This window comes from Melozone crissalis, unplaced genomic scaffold (genome assembly GCF_028551555.1).
Source record: "Melozone crissalis strain CALT ecotype California unplaced genomic scaffold, PUWL_Pcris_2 ptg000120l_1, whole genome shotgun sequence".
NCBI lineage: Eukaryota > Metazoa > Chordata > Aves > Passeriformes > Passerellidae > Melozone > Melozone crissalis.
The window spans coordinates 3,682,874-3,701,327 of NW_026535896.1; the positions used below are offsets into that span (position 1 = coordinate 3,682,874).

The 18,454-nt window shown below is 55.1% G+C and overlaps 1 protein-coding gene across 4 annotated transcripts in view; it reads right to left on the reverse strand.

Annotated features, from left to right (window-relative positions):
- Nucleotides 1-8,211: 8,211 nt before the first annotated feature.
- The window catches only part of ARHGAP32 (Rho GTPase activating protein 32), a 247,179-nt gene continuing 236,936 nt past the window's right edge, over nt 8,212-18,454 (reverse strand). For all 4 annotated transcript variants that reach the window (XM_054292846.1, XM_054292844.1, XM_054292845.1 and 1 more), the window contains 3 exons: nt 17,169-18,020; nt 15,661-16,529; nt 8,212-14,605 (listed from right to left, as the gene is read on the reverse strand). In XM_054292846.1, the coding sequence (XP_054148821.1) occupies nt 12,365-14,605; nt 15,661-16,529; nt 17,169-18,020 (3,962 nt within the window). In that variant the 3' untranslated portion in view covers nt 8,212-12,364. The remainder of the gene's footprint in view (nt 14,606-15,660; nt 16,530-17,168; nt 18,021-18,454) is intronic.

Consider the following 18,454-nt stretch of genomic DNA (forward strand, 5'->3'; position numbering starts at 1 on the left):
CCTTCTGAGAACATGGAGTCAGATGCATCATTCCTGCTATTGTTGGGACATTTCCCAGCAAATACAATAGTGCCTAATAGGATTTTCAGGGTGTAGCTCTGCCAGCTGAGCCTGGGGTGCCTGGGGTGGGTTTGGGGTGAGCTCCTGCTGGGAGGTGTGGGAAATGGATTTGTAGAGAATTCTTAAAGCTTGACAGAAGGCTCCTATAGTATGCATCTGTATTGGGTATTGTATTATCTCACCCTTCACATAGGACTGAAAATAGAATAAAAGTTTTTAAAATGCCTCTCAGTTCCCGCATCTAGGTCAGAAAAGAGCATAATCCAACAGGAGGCAGCTCCTTGCTGGGAGCTCCAGCTGCTGGGGAGAGGACTCTGCTCTGCACTTGGGTGTCATTGCCTCCCTCCCACCCTGAGTTTTGGGCTCTCCATGGTGACAGAACCTTTGTACTCCTGTGCCAGACTGGAGCAGAGTCCTGGCCTGTGGTGCCAAAGGGGAATCTGAGTTCTGACCATGGAGCCATCCCCAGTGGGTGAGTTTAGGAGCCCCCTCTGTTGTTTCTGTGCAAAGGGACAAAGGGGGCTCAAGGCAGATGCTCTGTGGGATGCAGGGCCCTGCAGAGGGGCCAGGGCTGGCCCCGGCCCATCCCCTCAAGGGCAGGGAAGGATGAATGCCCAGGGGTGCCAGCCCTGCAGAGATGGCTCTGAGGAGCTGTGTCCTGTCCCTGGGGCTGCCTGAGCTCTGTTCCCTTAGCTGGGGCTGTTGTGGTGCTGGGCTGGGCTGGGTGGGTGCTGTGCATTGGGGTGCATTGGGGTACTTTGGGGTGCATTGGGGTGCTTTGGGGCAGCTCCCCTCCTCCCTTCCCTCCCTGTTTCAAGAAACGAGGCAGTTCTGGTTTATGCAGCTGCTGCCTCATGGCAGATGAGAGCTGATGGTCCTGTTGGCACCACAAGTCCAGCCTGGGGTATTTGAGCCCCCAGCAGCCTCCTGGTGGGAAAGGGGAGTGGAAATGCCCTCCTAGAAATGAACCACAGCTCTTGAACCCTCTCTGTGGCCTCAGAGGCTGTGCAGCATCACTTTGGGAGGCAGCTGAAGGATTTATTGCTGCTTGCAGAGGCTTTGGCAGAAATGTCCTTATCTTGCATGTTTTCCTTGAGGTTTCAGTCTTGGATTGATGACTGAAAGGAAGGGTTGCATTTGTCTCCCCAGGACTCAGGCTCAGGAGGCTGCTCAGGACAAGAGGAGCCCAGAGAGGGGTGGCTGAGGGACTGGGGGGATTTGCTGTGGCCACAAGGAAGGCCTCAGAGAGAGGAGGTGAGCTGCTCCCTGTCTGCCTCCTGCCTCCTTCACAAGGATTTGGAGCTGCCTCCCAGGGTTTGGATCCTGGGAAGGGTCCCCAGTGGATTTCCCTCTGCAGGGAACATCCACCACTGACCTTGTCCTTGACAGAGCAGGGCAGGAGTGGCACCAGCAGGGCAGTGGCAGCTTTTCCTCTCAGGGGGAGCAGAAACACTCAGGAATTGACTCTGGGGTGGTCCCAGCACAGTCAGGGCTGGTTGGTGGCCTTGGGCCCCGTGGCTCCTGTTCAGAGCTTTGGGGCTCAGTAATTTGGCTTTTCCCCACTGTTTGAGGGGTGTCCAGTGGCACATGGGTGGTTTCCAGGCACATCCCAGGAGTTCCTCTGCAGAAAGGGGATTGTTGCCTCATCCCCTGACTATGGCTCAGGGAAAACACTTGGATGAGGGTTAAAATAGGAGATGTTTTGTACACACTGGAGGGAATACACAGAATCTGAATGGATAGGAAAAGAACCTCTTCAGACTTAATTGCTTTGACATTTCTATTCCTCAAGTGCAGAGTGCCCTCCTGAGCTCAGGATGCTTCAGTCCTGTGAGTGTCCAAAAGCAAACCTGCAGCATGGGAAAGGCTGAGCAGAGGTCTGTGTCAGCTCCTGGCAGTGCTCCACCCTACTCTGCTGCCTGCTGAAATGAAGGGGATAAATCAGATTTGTATGTTCAGCTGGTGAGTAAAGACCCAAAACTGATTAGGTGCTTAATTACCTCTGAAGGTGCAGACTTGGGTGCTGGTGTCACCTGAACCTGGGAGCTTTGAGGGCTGAGGAGCCTGGGAAGGGTCTGCAGCGGGACCACTGTGCAAGGATAACCAGGAGAGGATAAACCTGGAGTCTGCAGCCAGGAAAATGGGCTCAGGCCCTTGTGGCAGGGGACACTGATGTCTGTGGGGTCCCACTGTCGCATCCCAGGTACTGTTTGCCTCCCTAAACTCCCTGAGCTCAGCCTCTGGTTTTCCTTCAGTAAAATGGGGATGAAACCTGCTTCCCAAGGCCTGGGGATTGGAAACTGGAGTGGTTTGAAACCCATCTTCATGGAGTCCCAGAATGGTTTAGAAAAGGGATATCAAAGCTCATCCAGTTCCAGCCCCTGCCATGGGCAGGGACATCTTCCACTGTCCCACCTTGCTCCAAGCCCTGCCCAACCTGCAATCCTCCATTCCCCAATCCTTTAGGGAATGGTGTTTCACAGACAGATTTGTGTCCCTGTCATGAGCTGGGAATTGCTATGCAGGTGCTGCTGGCCCAGGTTCACACTGCAGGACCCCTTCTCCTCATGAATGAGGGATTCTGTGAGCAGGGTTTCACTGGGGAAGGGCCTCCCAGAGGTGAGGATGGATCATCTCTAAGGCACTGCCCAGCTCAGGGATGCTTCAGCCCATGGCACCTGGCAGGACATGGATGATCTGCATCTGAGCTTCTCTGTTACACCCAGAAAGCCTCAATACCTGTAGGGGAAAAAGGAATGTAAATCTAATTCCTTATTCTCTTTCTTCCCTTTTATGATGAGGGGCCTTGCCAGAGCCTCCTTCCCACTGGTGCTGTTGTGGTGACACACAAACCTTCAGGGCTTCCTGCTAAGCCAGGGCTGAGCTCCTCTGTGCCTGGTCTGATTCCAGAGGGGCGTTTCTGCTCCCTCCTGCTGCTCACTGCTCCAACTGCATCCTCCTGGGTAGAGCTGAAGGGAGCAGGAGCAGGGACACTCAGCTGGGCTGGGGCAGGATGTGATGGGGCTGTGCAGGAGCATCTCCCAAAAAGAACTCCTGAGGTGCAAAGTGAGGGACCCAAAAGCCAGGAATTGCCAGCAGAGGGATGGCTGGGGAGTCCCAGGCTGCACCTCTGTGTCTCAGCATTGGGATGGTTTCTGTCTGTGCAGCTCTACTGTCCCTTCCCAAGGCTCCCAGCCCACCTCTCGTGGGGTGCAGGATGGATCATGTGCACATGCTCAGCTCCCATCAAATATTCTTTTTTTCCCCCATGGTCTCATGTCTGTCCCTTTATTACTCCAATCCTGCTCTGGAAAAGAGAGAGATTAACTTAGAGCCCTGTGGGCTTTTATGCCATCAGCTGCTGTTTCACCAACAGCAAATAACCCCTCTGGCTCTTGGGAAGGAGCTTTTCCTTATTTTCCTGGTGGCCCACCTGTCCCTCAAAACTTGATGTGACAATCACTCTGTTCAGTTGGACAAGATGAGCTTGAGGGGTTCCTTCCCACCCAAACCTTTCCATGGTTCCCTTTGCCCTCAGAGCCCTGAGGGAAACCTCCACTCCCTTCCATGGGTGGGGACACTGAGCCTGCCCTCATCCTTCACCTTAAAACCACCCCTGAGGTGCAAGGGACAGGGCTGTGGGTTGGGGGTGCTGTTACAGAGGGTTTGTTTTGCTTTTGAACTTATTTCGTTGATTGGGAAAGTATTTTATAAAGCAGAGGCAATCAGACATCGGCTCCTTTCCCAAGAGCCTTTCACACAAGGAAAAAGTGAGGAGTTTGAGGCAGCCTCTGCTCTCCTGCAGCAGCTGCCTGCTCTGTACTGTGTGAATGTGCCTTTTGTATGTGAGATTAGTTGGGAAGTTGCTGCATTACCAGTGAAATTCCCCTTTCTGGCATCAGTGGGGTTTCTGGCCAGCACAGTGTGGGTTTGTGTGGGATGCACCCCCTGCTTTTGCTGTGCAGCCATCCCTCCCCAGCTGCCTTTGGCCATAGAAGATGAGGCAGATCCTGCTCCAGCTCCCACCCTTGTGGGGCTGGATCAAGGGAGAAAGGCTGGCAAAGCTTGAGCTGAATGCAGAGAAAAGAAAGAAAAGGCTTGAAACAAAAATCCCATGGGCGAGGTGATGCAGGTCCCCCTCTGAAAGCCACCGGGGCAATGTGAAGAAAAGAAAAAAGAAAAGATGGGAATAAATAAAAGCAGGGATGGGGAGGAGGAGGGGGCAAGGCAGATGTCTGCCCGTGCTCAGTGTTTGTGCTGCTGGCTGCCTGCCTGCTTGTCTGAAAACCTGGCCCCGTCTGGCACCTCTTTTTTTATTCTGATGTTTGAATTTATAGCTTGAAGTGCAGCAGAATGAGGTTCTCTGTAATATTGCTGTGGATGGGATTGGCTGCCTGGGAGGGTGAGGGTGGGTTTGGAGGACGGGGGTGACTTGGTTTTCAAGTTTCATGTGGGCTGCTGTTCTCCTTCAGCCCTCTGCCCTCCTGCTGCATTTCCATGTTTGCACCACTTCACTTTGTGTGCCCCGTGCCTCAGGAGCAGCTGCTCCCTGGGGTATCCTGAGTGCAGCCCACTGGGCTGTGGTGTATCTGGGGGCAGGGGAACAGAGCTGCTGTGCAGTGGAAACCATGGGAATCATTGATTGTGCCAGGAGGACAGGGATCAGCCACACTTCCTCCCTGGGAACGTGCCAGGAGACTTGTTCTCACTGAAGGTTTCCAGGTCTCCAGGCTTCAAACGTTCACACAGTTTGAATAATGCATAAAGTTCCAGCACTTGCTGGAGTCAAATACTCTTCTCCAGCATCTTTAAAAAATGGATGAATGCATTTTTACTTGAACACCTCCCCCTTTGTGTAACCTGTTTTTCTTTTCTCACCTGTCACACCTACAATCCTTGTGTCCTTCTAGATGCACAACCCCCATCAGGATGAGATCTGTATGAGGATCTCATTCTTCCCTGCTGCCTTTGGCACTTAGAAGAGCATCTTTCATTGTTCAGAAAGGTGGGAGTCTCCTGACTGCATCTGCCTGTAATTAATGAATTCAGACACTCTATAAAGGACATTTCTGGGGGGATCCATCTCCCTCTTGTGAGGCAATCAGAGCAGTGAGGCTCCCCCTGTGATGCTGGGCAGGGCCTGGGGGAGGTCTGTGGGGCAGGGAGACCTTTCCAGGCAGATTCTGGAAGAGCCTGTCCTGTAGTCTGACCACAGAACAGACACAGTCTGGGCTCAAGGTGTCTGTCTGGGGCTGGTGACTTTCCTTGGCTCATTGGGAAGGATCTGGAGCTGGAAGGATTAAGAAGCACGGGATGGAGTTGAGGCAGCTTTAATTTCCCTGTAAAATACACCAAGCCCCCCTTTTCCCAGGACAGCCCATTCCCTATTCCAGGGATGCTTTCTGCAGGTCACACCTTTGGTTTGGGCTCTGCTGCCTCTTGAATTCATGACTTTAGGGGTGGGGTGCAGTTTGGTCACCCCACAGGACTGCAGTGACTCTGGGTGTGCTGAGCAGCCCCCAGGTTTTATCAGGCAGTGGGTGATGCCCTCATTGGGACACCCCAGCCCTTCCCAACAGCCCTGGCTTCTCCCACTGCCTCTGAGCATCCAAGTGGCACAGGGTTAACAAAAACCCTTCGGGAAAGGTTGATGAAGTGACAGCAGAGGGGCAGGGAGTGCTGTTGTGACAGTTCCTGATGCAGAGCTGCCTCAAAGCTTTTGCAGAGGCAAAGCAAAGGGCAGGACCCTGCCCTCTCAGCTCCTCCCGAGGGAGGAGTGGGAGGAGGCTCCTGCTGTCCCTGGGAAGCATGAGAGGAGCACAAAGAATTGCTTTTCCCATCCATTTTGGTTGCTGCTGTTGGCCCCACGTCACGAATTCCCCCTTAGCAGTGGCCAGTCTGTGCCTGGGCAGGATCCTTGCCCTCCGTGCCAGCTCTCTGGAGGGGCTGGCAGGCAGTTCCTGCACCAGGAATGCCAATCCAGGCCATCTGGGTGACCTCTCCAGCCCTGTGACACTGCCAAACTCCTGTCAAGTGCTGTTAGAGAGGCACCAGCAGCCCCAGTGTGGAGCCATCTGGGGCAGAGTCACCTCTGTCCCCTGCCCTGCCCGGGCCCCAGGCAGGTGCTGGGGAGAATACAAATGCAGGCTGGGCTTTGGGCAAGGAGGGAGGGAAGGGAGGGGAGGGGAGGCTCAGCCCTGGCACGGCTGGGGATGGATTTGCCCAAGCCCTGCTCTGGCAGGTGTTGGGCCCAGAGCCTGTGCTGGGGGCTCTTCTGCCTCTGTGAGCTCATAATGAATTTTAGCAGGGCATCCGTGCACCAGCTGGAGGGAGGAAGGAAGGACTGAGCATCTTCCTGGCTTTTCCAGCATCAGTTGCTGGTTTTGGATGGCTTTTAGTGTAGAAGTGAACATATTGTTGTGCTCCTTAGGGATGGGGCCCTGGAGCTTAGTGGATCCCTGCTGAGGTGTGCAGGTCCCCTCCCGGTGGGGGGAGTGGGGCTGCTCCTGCTCCTCAGGATTGCCTTACATGCTGCGACATTGACCACTCTGCAAATCCCTTCTAATATGAAAAAACTAAAAGGAAACCCATCCTTAGATGTAAGGAGTTGGAAAGCCGAGCAGAAACTGCTAGAAAGGAACATCATCATCTTTTCCAGCGGCAGGTCGGGTTTGAGAGGCACAGGCGGTGTAACAGCGCTGCCTGCTGGAAACTGCTCGGGAGGAGAAGAGATTCTGTGCCCCGGCACCTGCCACTCCTCTGGCACAATTTAAACCCATCCTTCTCCCTTTTCCTCAACTGCTCTGCCCACAAAGCTCAGCTGCTCAGGCCAGGCTGTCAGAGGGATGGAGTTTCCATCCTGTTTATCATTACAGCAGTGGAGAACTGGGGCCATCCCAGCTGCTCCCGGTGCTGCAGGGGCACCCCGAGCCCCCTCCTGGTGTGTGGAACCCCCAGCCCGCAGATCTTGGTCACTGATCTCGGTGCCATTGAAGGAAATGCCCGGGGTGCTGCTTTTGGAGCACTTCAGGCCAAGCCAAGCTTGGAGGTGCCACTTCTGGGGCTGCTCCCTGAGGAAACCCCTGGGGTTCAACCTCGTGCTGTTCCCTTTCCCACCCAGCCCGAGGGTCCGGCCATGGATTTACCCACCCTTGGCAGGGTGCTGTGCAGAAAACGGGCTGGCCAGCCACCAACACTTCAGTTAAGATGGGAATTCATCTACTGAACTTGAAAATCAAGATTTTTCTTTGCTAAATCAGCCTGGTCATGTCCTGCCCTGTGAGGGCAGCTCTGGTGTCCTCCCATGAGGAGGGTTCCTGTGGCACAGCCTCTGCTCCTGGCTCTGAAGAGCAGGAATTCCTGGCTCAGGCAGGAGAAATGGGCTGCTGGGTTTGCTGGTGGGGCCTTACAAGGAGAGCAGCACCAAGTTTGGATGTGCATTAATAAGCAGATCTGGACTGAAGTGAGGTTTGAGAGCAGATGAGGCAAAGATTTCCAAAGGCCCTAATGCAGCCCCTGTGCAGTCACACAAAGCCCTGGGCAGAGCTGCACTGCAGCAGGAGCCACCCCACAGGCCATGAGCAGTGGGGTCACCTGTCCTCCATGCAGAGAAGGATCAGGCTGCTCCTATTTCTGGCAGCAGGTCTACACTCAGTATTATTTACTGGATGAAAGAACTGTGAGAGATCCTTCTTAAGAGTGTTAGAAATGTCTGAAATTTGCTTTCTTTAATAATCTTTTTGCTATTAATTAACTATGAGCAGTATTACTGCGGTGCCCAGAATCCCTCCCAGCCAACTCTGAGGTGGCCTGTGCCATCTGTTTGTCCTGACTTCATCTGCCCTGTGCCTTCACTGCCAGGGCCAGGCTGTTTCTGCTTGTGCTGTCGTGCTGGGTGAGAGGAAAGGGACACTCAAACAGCCCAGGCAGGTTTATTTATGGTTAGGAAGCAGCCATGGGCACAGGTGCAATGGCACAGATAAGCCCAAAGCCTTGGCATGGGAATTCAAAGTCACCTCCTTCCTCCTTAGCTGCCTGCCAGCATCCCTCCCTCCAAGGCACGTCCCCAAGCTGCCTCTTCCTGTTTTGTGTTTTAAGTAGGCTGTTAATTAACGAGGCAGAGAGGAAAAAATACACACAGGCACACCTGAGTAGTTTTTAACCTGGCTTGATTAATGCTGTCAAGTTGCACATCTGAGTGTGAGCTCAGTGGGACTGTTGCTTTTGTTTAATACCACAAGACACCTCAGTCTGGATTGTTGCATTACAGTACAAATAAAAAACAGAAACAAAACCACATCTGCATCATACAAGGTGAGAAGAATATGAGAATTCTAAATATTTACAGAGAAGGGCAAGTGGGGAACCACAAAAAATATTTACATAAAAATACATGAGCTTGTCAGCATATACATTTTACACCAGTTCACAAAAAAAGACACTCTATAAATTAAAGTGAAGGGAACTCCAAAGGTAACCCAAGACTTTCTGGGATGTTTCTCTCATGCGGCTCAGGGAAAGAAAAATCAAGTCTTCTACAGCAGGAAAATGAACGGCAAAACAACCCTTTATTCCCCTCCCTCCCCCCAGCTGGACAAGGCAGGGCTGTGCACACAGGAGGAACGAGGTGCCGGCTCACACCACACCAGGCCTCTCACAGGGATCTGGGCTCGGGGAACAGGAACGCGCCTAAGCCGCCACAACGAAAGGAGGGAAAACAACTTCTCACCCGGATTTCCTGACATGTAACACACCACTTGAGTCAATGCCCTGGCACCAGCCCGGGGGATGGCAGAGCACACTTGAGGTTCTGTCCCTTCTGGGGTCAAAGAGGACCAGAACGTTTTCAAGTCGGTTTTGGTTTTGTGTAGCAACTTACTACCACTGTGCAATCCTCACTGATCCCCCCGCGGGGAGCAGGGCGGGGGATCACTGCAAAGACATAGGCACAAAGTTGTGGGGGTGTTCTCAGAGATGCATATAGATATCACCTGATTAGACTCTGCAAAAATCAGAAATTAATGCTTTACTTAAGACTTCATAGGGGCCAAGTCCTCATTACTCACCTATGACTGCACTCCCCTTCCCAAGGAAGGGCTCCTGCTGGTCACGTCCTGCTCCAAAGCAGAGGTGAAATTCCAGAGCTGGAGCACACTCCCGGAGCCTCATTCTGCATGCACTGGAGACCCTCTGCTGGAAACAGAGGGAGTGGCAGCTCTAGATGCAATAGTGTCCATGTGAGGGAACTGCTGAGGAACAGAGCTGCTGTCACCTCGTGGGACGTGGTCAGGCAAGAATTACTGAGCCCAAGCACAACTGCACTTGGATTAGAGGATTATTTGCGTTGCTGTCCCCCTGCTCTCTCCACTCTGGGACACCGGACTGGGCTGTCACTGTCCTCCAGCTCACCCACCTGAGACTCCTGGTGCCACCTGCCTGCCTTGTTCTGATGCATGACACCCTTTCCAACCTCACCTATGAATTTTGGAGTTAATGAGGATGTAAAACTCTCTGTAGGACCAGCAGACTGAGCCCAGAGCAGGAGCAGGACTGCATAGTTCACTGTATGGCTTGGCAGGGCAGGATCATGCAGGATGCTGCTGAAGCTGTGGGCAGGAGGAACAATAAAGGAAAGGTTTTGGTCTGTGTTACCTGGGAAAAGCTGGTGCCTTCATCTTTTTGAATTCTGTACTGTGGCTCAACAGTGCTGGACATGAGTTTGGGTTCCTGGAGAGCTCCCACCCTCGGAGCACACCTGGCTGTGGCTGCACACCAAGGGGGAGGTGGCTGGGAGTCTCTGCTCTCTCTGCTGGCTCTGCTGTCTTCTTCCTCTCATTCCCAAAAGCTGTTTGCAGCAGCCCTCTGGGTTAGGGTACAGGTGTGCACTTCCAGAAGCCCTTTGGGAAAGGTGCTGAAGGGTTTGTTTCCAATGGGATGAGCTTTGCACCTGGCACTTCACACAATGCAGGGAGAGCAGCACAGCACTGAGGAGCAGAGGCTGTCAGGGATGGCACTTGGGCTCTACAGGGAGACAGTGGCTTCGAGCAGGAAAATCCAGAGGCTTTACAATTGCCAGGAGCTGGAGCGGCCCCTGGCAGTGGCAGGATAGTCCTGGCTGAGTAAGGCCCAGGCAGAGGGAGGGGAGGCTGAGGGCAGGGGGGAGTTAAGGCTTTCACAGAGAGAGAGGTTGGACCTGCAGCTCTCTTTACCTGAATCCCAAATAGCCTGAACCAAACACTTATCCCTGCTTCAACTGGAGACCTGGCAGGTAGCCAGGGGCTGAGGCTGGTCCTGGCACAACACAGCTCTGCTGGGGAGCACAGATAATCCAGCCTGGCTCCCAGGAACCAGGGCAGCTCAGCCTTGCCTGGCAGTTACTGCCAGTGGAGACAGGGTGGCTCACCCAGTGGTCCCTTTCTGTGCAGTTCTGTCAGTTTTCCTTAAAAGAAAACACTACAAAAAGCATTCCCTCACCAAAAACCCCAACCCCTCTACCTGGGAATTCTTCATGAGGAGATTGTGGTAACCTGGATCACAGTGCTGCTTTTTTCTCTTTTTCTTTCTTCTTTTTTTCTTACTGCCTGATTTCGTTCCATAACACGTGAGAACTCTTCTAAACAAAATGCTTAAAACACCAGCATTGCACAATAAAATATATCCAGAAGGTAGTTACTGAAACAGCCCCAGACAAGGCTCCAAGGTTAAAAGAAGCAAAAAGCTACAGAGTAGTCAGCAACTAGAAGCAGGCTTTCCTTAGGATTTAAAAGTCCCAAAATAGCCATGAAACTTTTTGTTCAAAAAGCCCCACCTAAGCAGCTGTGTGCTAACTGCAGGACTTCCAGGTTTTTCATAAAAGATTAGAGATTTGAAACAGGTAGAGAAGTTCTTCAACCACACGGAACAGGAATGGCCTTGGAATTTATCAGTGAACATTTAAAAACTGCTAAATCTCAAGTATTGCTTGCAAGCCCTACCTAATGGAATGGATGTGCTTTATTTGTACAGGGGGTGTGAGTCCTGGGGAGTCTGAGAGGCAGCATGAGGGGCTGCCAGGCCGTTTTTACAATATCAAAGCTTCTCAACAGCTTGAACACCGTTTTTGGTGTATTCTAGAGTGCACTGGCCTTCTGTTCCTACTCACTGAGTCCTGGAGGAACTGCACCTGGGCACATCACTGCTCCCTGTGTGCCACAACTCCACAGGGATCTCTGCCTAGCATGGAACTCAGAGGCTGCAGAGAGTCTGGAGACCTCCAGTTTAAGCTCAGCAGGAGCATTCCCTGATGGAATTGCTGCAGGACCTGGCCCAGGGCAGCTGCTCACGCAGACAACTTGTCACACACAGCTGGCAAGGAGGGCTCTGATTTACATAATCCTATAGACTTTTTTTTTAATCTATTTTTTTAGTATTTTTTGCAGTGAGATAATAAGAGTCTTGCCAGCCACAGGATGGAATGAGCTTATCTGGGCCACAGATAACCTTGCAGCAAAGAGGAAGGACTGGCATGGAATGGGTGTGCTGTTCCCAGCTCTGGGGGTCGGGTTTGGTGTAGTTTAGTGGTTTATTTCTTTTGGTGTGAGAAATGCAAACCTGTCCTACATGGCTCCTGCAGCTGGCCTCTGCTTACAACACAGAAATGTGAAGGAAATGGACTTCTTATAGGCAGAAGCAGCTTGTTAATAAGCAAGAAATGTAACGAGTGTGTTGTGTTCTGAGCTGGCTTCAGAGCCTATTCCTTGGGCTGGAAACCAGAACAGGCCCCACCCAGCTCAGAGCAGCTGCAGTGGGTGCAGCCACAGCACAGGCAGGGCCTCAGCAAGGAGAGGATCCCTGGGGAGCCCTGCCCAGCCCCACTCTCTCTGTGTAACTCCGAGGATCCTCCACGGCCCTTTCCTGGAGCCAGCTGGGATGGGCAGTTGCAGCAGGATGGAGCTGCAGGCACAGTCCATCGTGCACAGCCCATCATACATGGGACCCTGGGCGTGGGGAGCAGCAGCCAGTGTCACTTCTGGGAGGGGCAAACTCCTTCCCTCCCTGCCCCAACAGCATCTGTGTCAGCCCTGCTCGGCCTCTGGCAACACCTGTGTGCCAACAGCCTGCCCTGTCCTCCCAGGTGGCTCAAAACTACATGAAAATCTATAGCTCTACTACATAAAAACAGTGAGTGGGGGCCAGGGGAGGGCTGAGGGGGCTTTGCTTTGCTCACTGGGCAGGGTCGGGGAGTTTCTTACTGTCACTGAAAAAATAAAACAGTCCACTGTCCAGCAGAGGCTGCTTAGACTCTATCCCTCGTCCCCCCCAGAGCTCACTCGACGTGCACCTCTGTCTCGGGCCTCTGCAGACACAGCTCTGTGGGGAGGAAGGCTCCCTGCCCCAGCGCCGTGGCGTAAGTTCTGCTGTGCACGTGGGGGAAGCCAGGGGGCACGAAGCCCCCCGCTCCAGCATAGCCCCCTCTTTGGTGCTGAGGCAGGGTATGGTAATCCTCCAGATTATCGTACTGGGACACCACAGTCATCGTGCTTTGGCGCTTGCCCAGGGTTTGGTAGGGGTACAGCAGGGCAGAGTCCCTCTCCATGGGCTCGGGGTGCTCCCGCATCCGGAGGCTGTGGCTCCGCTCGGGCTTGGGCGGCGGCGCCACGGGAGGGGCGGCGTGTTCCTCCTCCTTGTAGCAGTCTCTGGAGTGCTTCTCCATGGACGCTCTGCCTCGGGGCCTCTCCAGGTCCGGCCTGTCCTCTGCCAGCCTCCCCTCCTTGTGGTTCAGCCTCAGGGTCTCCTGGCTGCCTGGGATGTACTTGCTGCCCGAGTGCTGGTAGCCCATGGGCTCAGAGGGCTCCGGGCCACCCTTGGGCCTGTACTCAGGGTAGGGGGGCCCATTTTTGGGTTCGGAAGGCTGCCTATGGTTGGCTTCCTGCTGCAAATACGTCCTGTGCTCGCTGCTGCTGCCGCCTGGTTCGTGCATCTTCCTGTTCCGGATGCTGCTCTGCTTCTGGGGCAGGGACGGCTTCTCGGGCTGCCCGTTCCCGTAGCCCCCGCCGTGATAGAGGGCTCGGTCCAGCTCGGGCTCCGCGTGCTGCCCGTAGTAACGCTCGTCCCCTTCGGGCGTGGCCGCCTTGGCCGGGTACCTGCCCTCTTTCCCTTCTGCCACCGTCAGCAGGCCGCTCTTGCCTGGATCCGATTTGCTGCGCAGGTGGATGGCATCCAGGCCCCCCAGCTCGTCCTGCAGCAGCGGGGCCACGTTGTCGTACTGGGACATGAGGGGCCCTTTGACCTTCTGGCGCGTGCGGCTCTCGCGGCGGATGGACTGCATGCGGTACTTCTCCATGTCCTCCAGGTCCCAGGACATGTACATGTGCTTGATGTCCGGGGCGGGGGGCACGTCCCTGCTCACGAAGCTGTGCTCTTTGCCCAGGTGGTTGATGAGCCCCGCCCGGGGGTAGGCGGCCAGGCTGGGGTAGCGGTACAGCCCCTTGCCCTGCAGCCGGGACACGTAGGGGCCGAACTCGCGGCCGGGCAGGCCGTGGAAGGGCCGGACCCGCACGGTGCTGTAGGGATCCAGGTCGCAGAAACTCGCGTCGGCCGCGGCGTAGAAGGGGGAGCTGGAGGAGCTGGAGTAGGGACTGTAGCGATAATGGACCCGCCCGTTCTCAAAGTAAGGCTGGAGCTGCGTGACGTGGTAGTCGGAGTGGGGCTGATACGGCTTGTACTGGTAGAGGGGCCGCGGGCAGTACACGGGCTCGTCGTCTGGGGGCACCTCCGTGCGGGAGATGGGCACGGAGCGGATGGCGGCGGCGGCGGCCGGGCCGGGCACGTGCAGCGACTGCACCCTGCGGATGGTGGGGTACGGGGGGGCCTCCTCGGCGTAGCCGCTGCCCCGCAGCCCCGCGGAGCTCACCGAGGACACGAAGTCGGTGCGGCCGCGGGGCTTGGGGTGCAGGCCCGCGGCAGAGCCCTTGCCCTGCGTGCCGTAGGAGCCGTAGCGCGCGCCCGCGGCGACGGGCGGCTCCGGGCGGGGCGGGTAGGGCTGGTGCTGCTCGGCCTTGCCGTGGTAGCCGTGGGCAGGGACGCTCTCGGGCCGGTACTGGTGCTTGGTGTGCAGGTAGGGGTCAGGCCCCGCGGGCTCGGGCAGGCTCTCTGCCTTGGGGTGCGGCACGTACACCGGCTGCGTGGACGAGTGCTTGGGAGGCGGCGGCGGTGGCGGCGGCAGCAGCGCCTCCTCCACGGAGGATGCCAGCATGGAGGAGGCCAGGAAGGAGTGGTAGTTGGAGTTGTTGATGGTGTCCGTGTTGTTGGAGTGCATGGCCGCGGCGATCTTGCTCTCCAGTGTCCTCACGGGTGGCACGGGCGGGGTGAAGCTGTAGGAGGAGGGGGCAGGGACCGACTCGGAGCGCAGGTGCAGAGGGGGAGCCCTCGTGCTCTCCCGAGGCTTTTCCAAGTGGCTCTGGTGGCCTGCAGGCATGGAAGAGGAGCCACGGGCACTGGAACTGTTCTCGGAGACAAAGCCTGGCGTGGGCTCCGGAGGTTTTTCAGGTGTAGCTGTGCTCCACATCTGCAGGGAAGAAAGCAGACAAAGTTAGGGACAAGCAGCTTTTTCTCTGCTGTTCTGTAGTTAGAACATCCCAGACTCTTCTACAGATCAGCTCCATTCCAGCATATCTGTGCCTGGTTTCTGTTTGTTGGGGACTGACAGGCATGTATGTTCCCTCTCTCAGCATGGGAAGGCATGATGCCACCGGCAGTTTTTAGGGACCTATCACAACTGGTGTGCTCTGCAAATGCCAAACCAGAGGAAGGGAGGAGGTGGCTGTCTCCTCACGCATTACCCTCAGTGTTTCCTTAGGTGGTCTGCTTTTAAAAGTCTGATGTTAATGGTGAGCAGATCAAGAAGTGCAGTAAAGTAAAATTCCTGACTTAAATGTGGCTGCAGGGCTTAGGATGCAGCCAGGCGTGTTTCATGGGCTGCGGGCTTTAGATTTCTGATGGAAATTTTTCAAAGCTGCACAAGCAATCTGACCTGCTTTGTTTAACAGAATCACTGAGTTTGGAAAAGACCTCTGAGACCATGGAGTCCTACCTGAGATCAATCCCCCCTTGTCACCAGCCCAGAGCACTAAGTGCCATGTCCAGTTGCTCCTTGGACACCTCCAGTGATGGGGACTCCACTAGCTCCCTGGGCAGCCCCTTCCAGCACTTATCACCCTTTCGTGAAGAAATTCTTCCTGTTGTCCAAGCTAAACCTCTCCTGGTGCAGCTTAAAACTGTGTCCTCTCATCCTTTCGCTGACTGGACAAGAACCTAACCAGGATGCTGGAAGAGGACCCTTTCAGAGGATGCAAAAATTCTTCTTTCTGAGCATTCTGAACTATCAATCCCTCTGTCACCTGCCCCTGCAAATACTTTTTTCCTTAAAACCAAGAAGAGTGGGTATATCCCCTACAGGATGCTCCCTTAGGAAAGCAGCACAGGATTTCCTGCAAGGCTGTGTCTGTGTTATACCCACGTCACTCCCAGTTTCCTGCAATTCCCCTCCCTTGCCATTTGGATTTGGACCGACATTGCCAGCGCTCAGCATTTCAGAGGAGCTGTGCAGGGAGCAGCACGTACCTGCCCAGAGCCGCTGGGTGCTTTGGCCGCTGGCACCTGTCCCACGGCAGCCTGGTGCTCCTGCCTCTGTGCCGGGGCCGTGGCCGCGCGCGGCGCGGGCGGGACGCTCACGTCTGCCGGGGGGGCGGCCCCGGGCGGGGTACGGGGCTCTGGGCCCGGGAGGGTGCTCAGGTACGGCACCGCGGCCGGGGCGCCCTTGTCCCCAGCGGGAGCCACGGAGGGAGACTGCAGCTTGTCCTCGGCCGCGCAGGGAGCGTGCAGCTTGTCCCCAGCCGGGCCCGCGCGCAGGTGGGGCTGTTCCGCAGCCGGCTCCGCGCCGGGCAGCTCCCGCTCCGGCAGCGTCCCTGGGCCGTGCGGGGCCGCGTGCTCCCAGTCCCCCACGTGGGCCGGGAAGGCCTCCTTGTCCCCCGCTCTGCTGAGGTGGAAGCTGGACTGCTCCTGCTCCGCATCCCTGCTGCCAGGCGCGTCCCCAGGCGTGCCCGTGTGGAGAGGCGGGGGCTCTTGGCCTCCAGGTGCGCCGGGCGGGTGGTTCTGCTCCCCGGCCGTGCCTTGGCAGTCCTGCTCTAAAGGTGCCCCGGGCTGGAAGTGCAGGCGGTTCTCGGGCACAGCAGTGAACAGGTGGAGCTTGTCGGGAGCGCCCGCAGAGAGATGGAGCTTTTCTAGAGCTGTGCCAGCTTCAGCCTCTCCATAATTTGTGCTTTCAGCATGAGCATCTCCTGGCCTTTTGTGGGACTGGGCGGATGCTTGCTGCGCGGACTCGGCTAACGCTAGGGCCAGCATGCGCGCTGCGTTTTTCGGAGGAGGAGGAGGGATAAGAGACACAGAACTGACGGGAACAGGATCCTGGGGGGAGTCGAGGGCAACTGCTCCTAATGGGGGGAAAATTGAGAGAGAGAGTGATTTTATGTTACCCAATAAGGAGAGTGACCTTAACGACTATTATAAAAAAATAGATGCTCTCCACACTTTCACAGTGGCAGTTCCTTCTGATGTGAAACACTTGTGTCTCACAGGTAAACGCTGCTCGACAGCACAGCAGTTCATCACAAAGAGGAAAAAACCCAAGAGATTGTCTAAAGGCTCCTCTTGCATTTCTAGAGGTAGGAAGGAGGTAGCAGAGAATGAGATACCCTTACACAATTTTGATCATAAGGTTTTAGGCGGAAAGGTCCCTTCTTCGAGTGTTGGCAGATTTTTAATTTAAAAAAGGAAAAGTCTTAGATGGTCTATTGGCTGAAATGATTGAGAAGGACATGCTAGAGATTTTCACGCATGAGAGGATGGGGAAAAAAAAAGCGGAATATAAAGCATTATGGAAATTATCCGAGATTTGTGTGATGTAGGGAGAAGGCAGAGGTTAAGACTTTACTGATCTGCACAGCCCTGCAAGACACTCGTGACCAGAACTGACGGGCAATCCCCTCTCCTAAAGGCACGCAGAGGAGGACGGTTCTGAGAGCAGCTCCCCTTTGGAACTTAAAGAAAGAATGGAGGAAAATGCACTGTACCTGGCTGGGTGTGTCCACTGGGTACAGCCTTATTCTGACTGCTTGGCATGGCTCTCTCCCCTTCTTCTGGCAACTCTGCTTTGCAAGCAGTCACTAGCTGGGGATGCTGCAGCTCTTGGTGGGCTCCTTCCCCTGTTCCTGTTTCACTGTTTTTCAGGGGCAAGGACATCTGGGTTGGGGACCTGTTTGTGATCTCAGTGATGCCAATCTCTTTGCTCCAGCTGGAAGCAGAGGAGTTCCTGGATGTGGTGGGCACTCCTCCCATGGCCTCTGGCACACGGCTGGGTAGCACAAAGGACATTGGTTCAGTGCTCAGCGGTGGAGATTTGATGGGCTTTCGGGCTGTCTTGGGTGAGAAGCTGAGGGGTTTGCAGGCCTGCTCTTCTGTGGGGCTCAGGTCCAGCGTAAAGAAGGGACTCATCTTCTCCTGGAAAGGGGACACTGGCTCAGAGCTTGTGGCACTGCCTGGGGTCTGGGACTGGCTGCCTGATTCTAAATCCTTCTTGAGCAGGCTTGGCTTCTCCTTATTGATATCGACGGACTCCAGCAGGGAGGTGCTGCTGTCCAGGCACTCGGACTCCGCCTGGGGGGGGCTGCACTGGAAGGACATGGGGTCGAAGTCCAGGCTGGCGACGCCGATGTCGGGCGGGCTGAGGTCCACGTCCTCCGAGGAGCGGGGGGAGATGAGAGCAGGGACGTGGATGAGCCCCTCGTCGCCGTCGCTGTCGTCATGGGGCAGGTTGTCGTAGGAGTTGCAGCGGTTCATGTTCCCCAGGAGCTCCCCGTTGAAGGAGGCAGACAGGGCATCGCTGCTGGACCTGGGCCTTCTGGGCCGGAACAGTTTGGATTCACCTGCAAGAGAGGAGACACCGTGGGTCAGTGACAAGAGCTCCTGCCCAGGGGGCCAGCCCAGTCGGGGGTGGGGGTGGTCAGAGCAGTCCTAAGGCAGCGAGAGGCTCCCCATGTGATCTCTGCACACAAAGTAACATCCTTGGCAGTGACTGCTTATTCCATTTGCTTAAACTCTGTTACAGCACTTGCCAGGCATGATTTAGTGTGAAACTAAGCTGTGAGCACAAGCAAAGACACTTTAAATGTGCTGAAAGTCTTTCTCAGAGAGCACTTTCCTCCACAATGCTGTTCTGTCAACCTTGAAATAGCAAGGGGAGGAGCCAAGGAATGAACATAAGCAGCGTCAGCTACACCAAAGCAAGAGTTTTGCTTTTTTCAACCTTAAAAGCAGGAAAAGCCATGAAGAGCATTTCTGTAAGATTCATCTGTGCTGG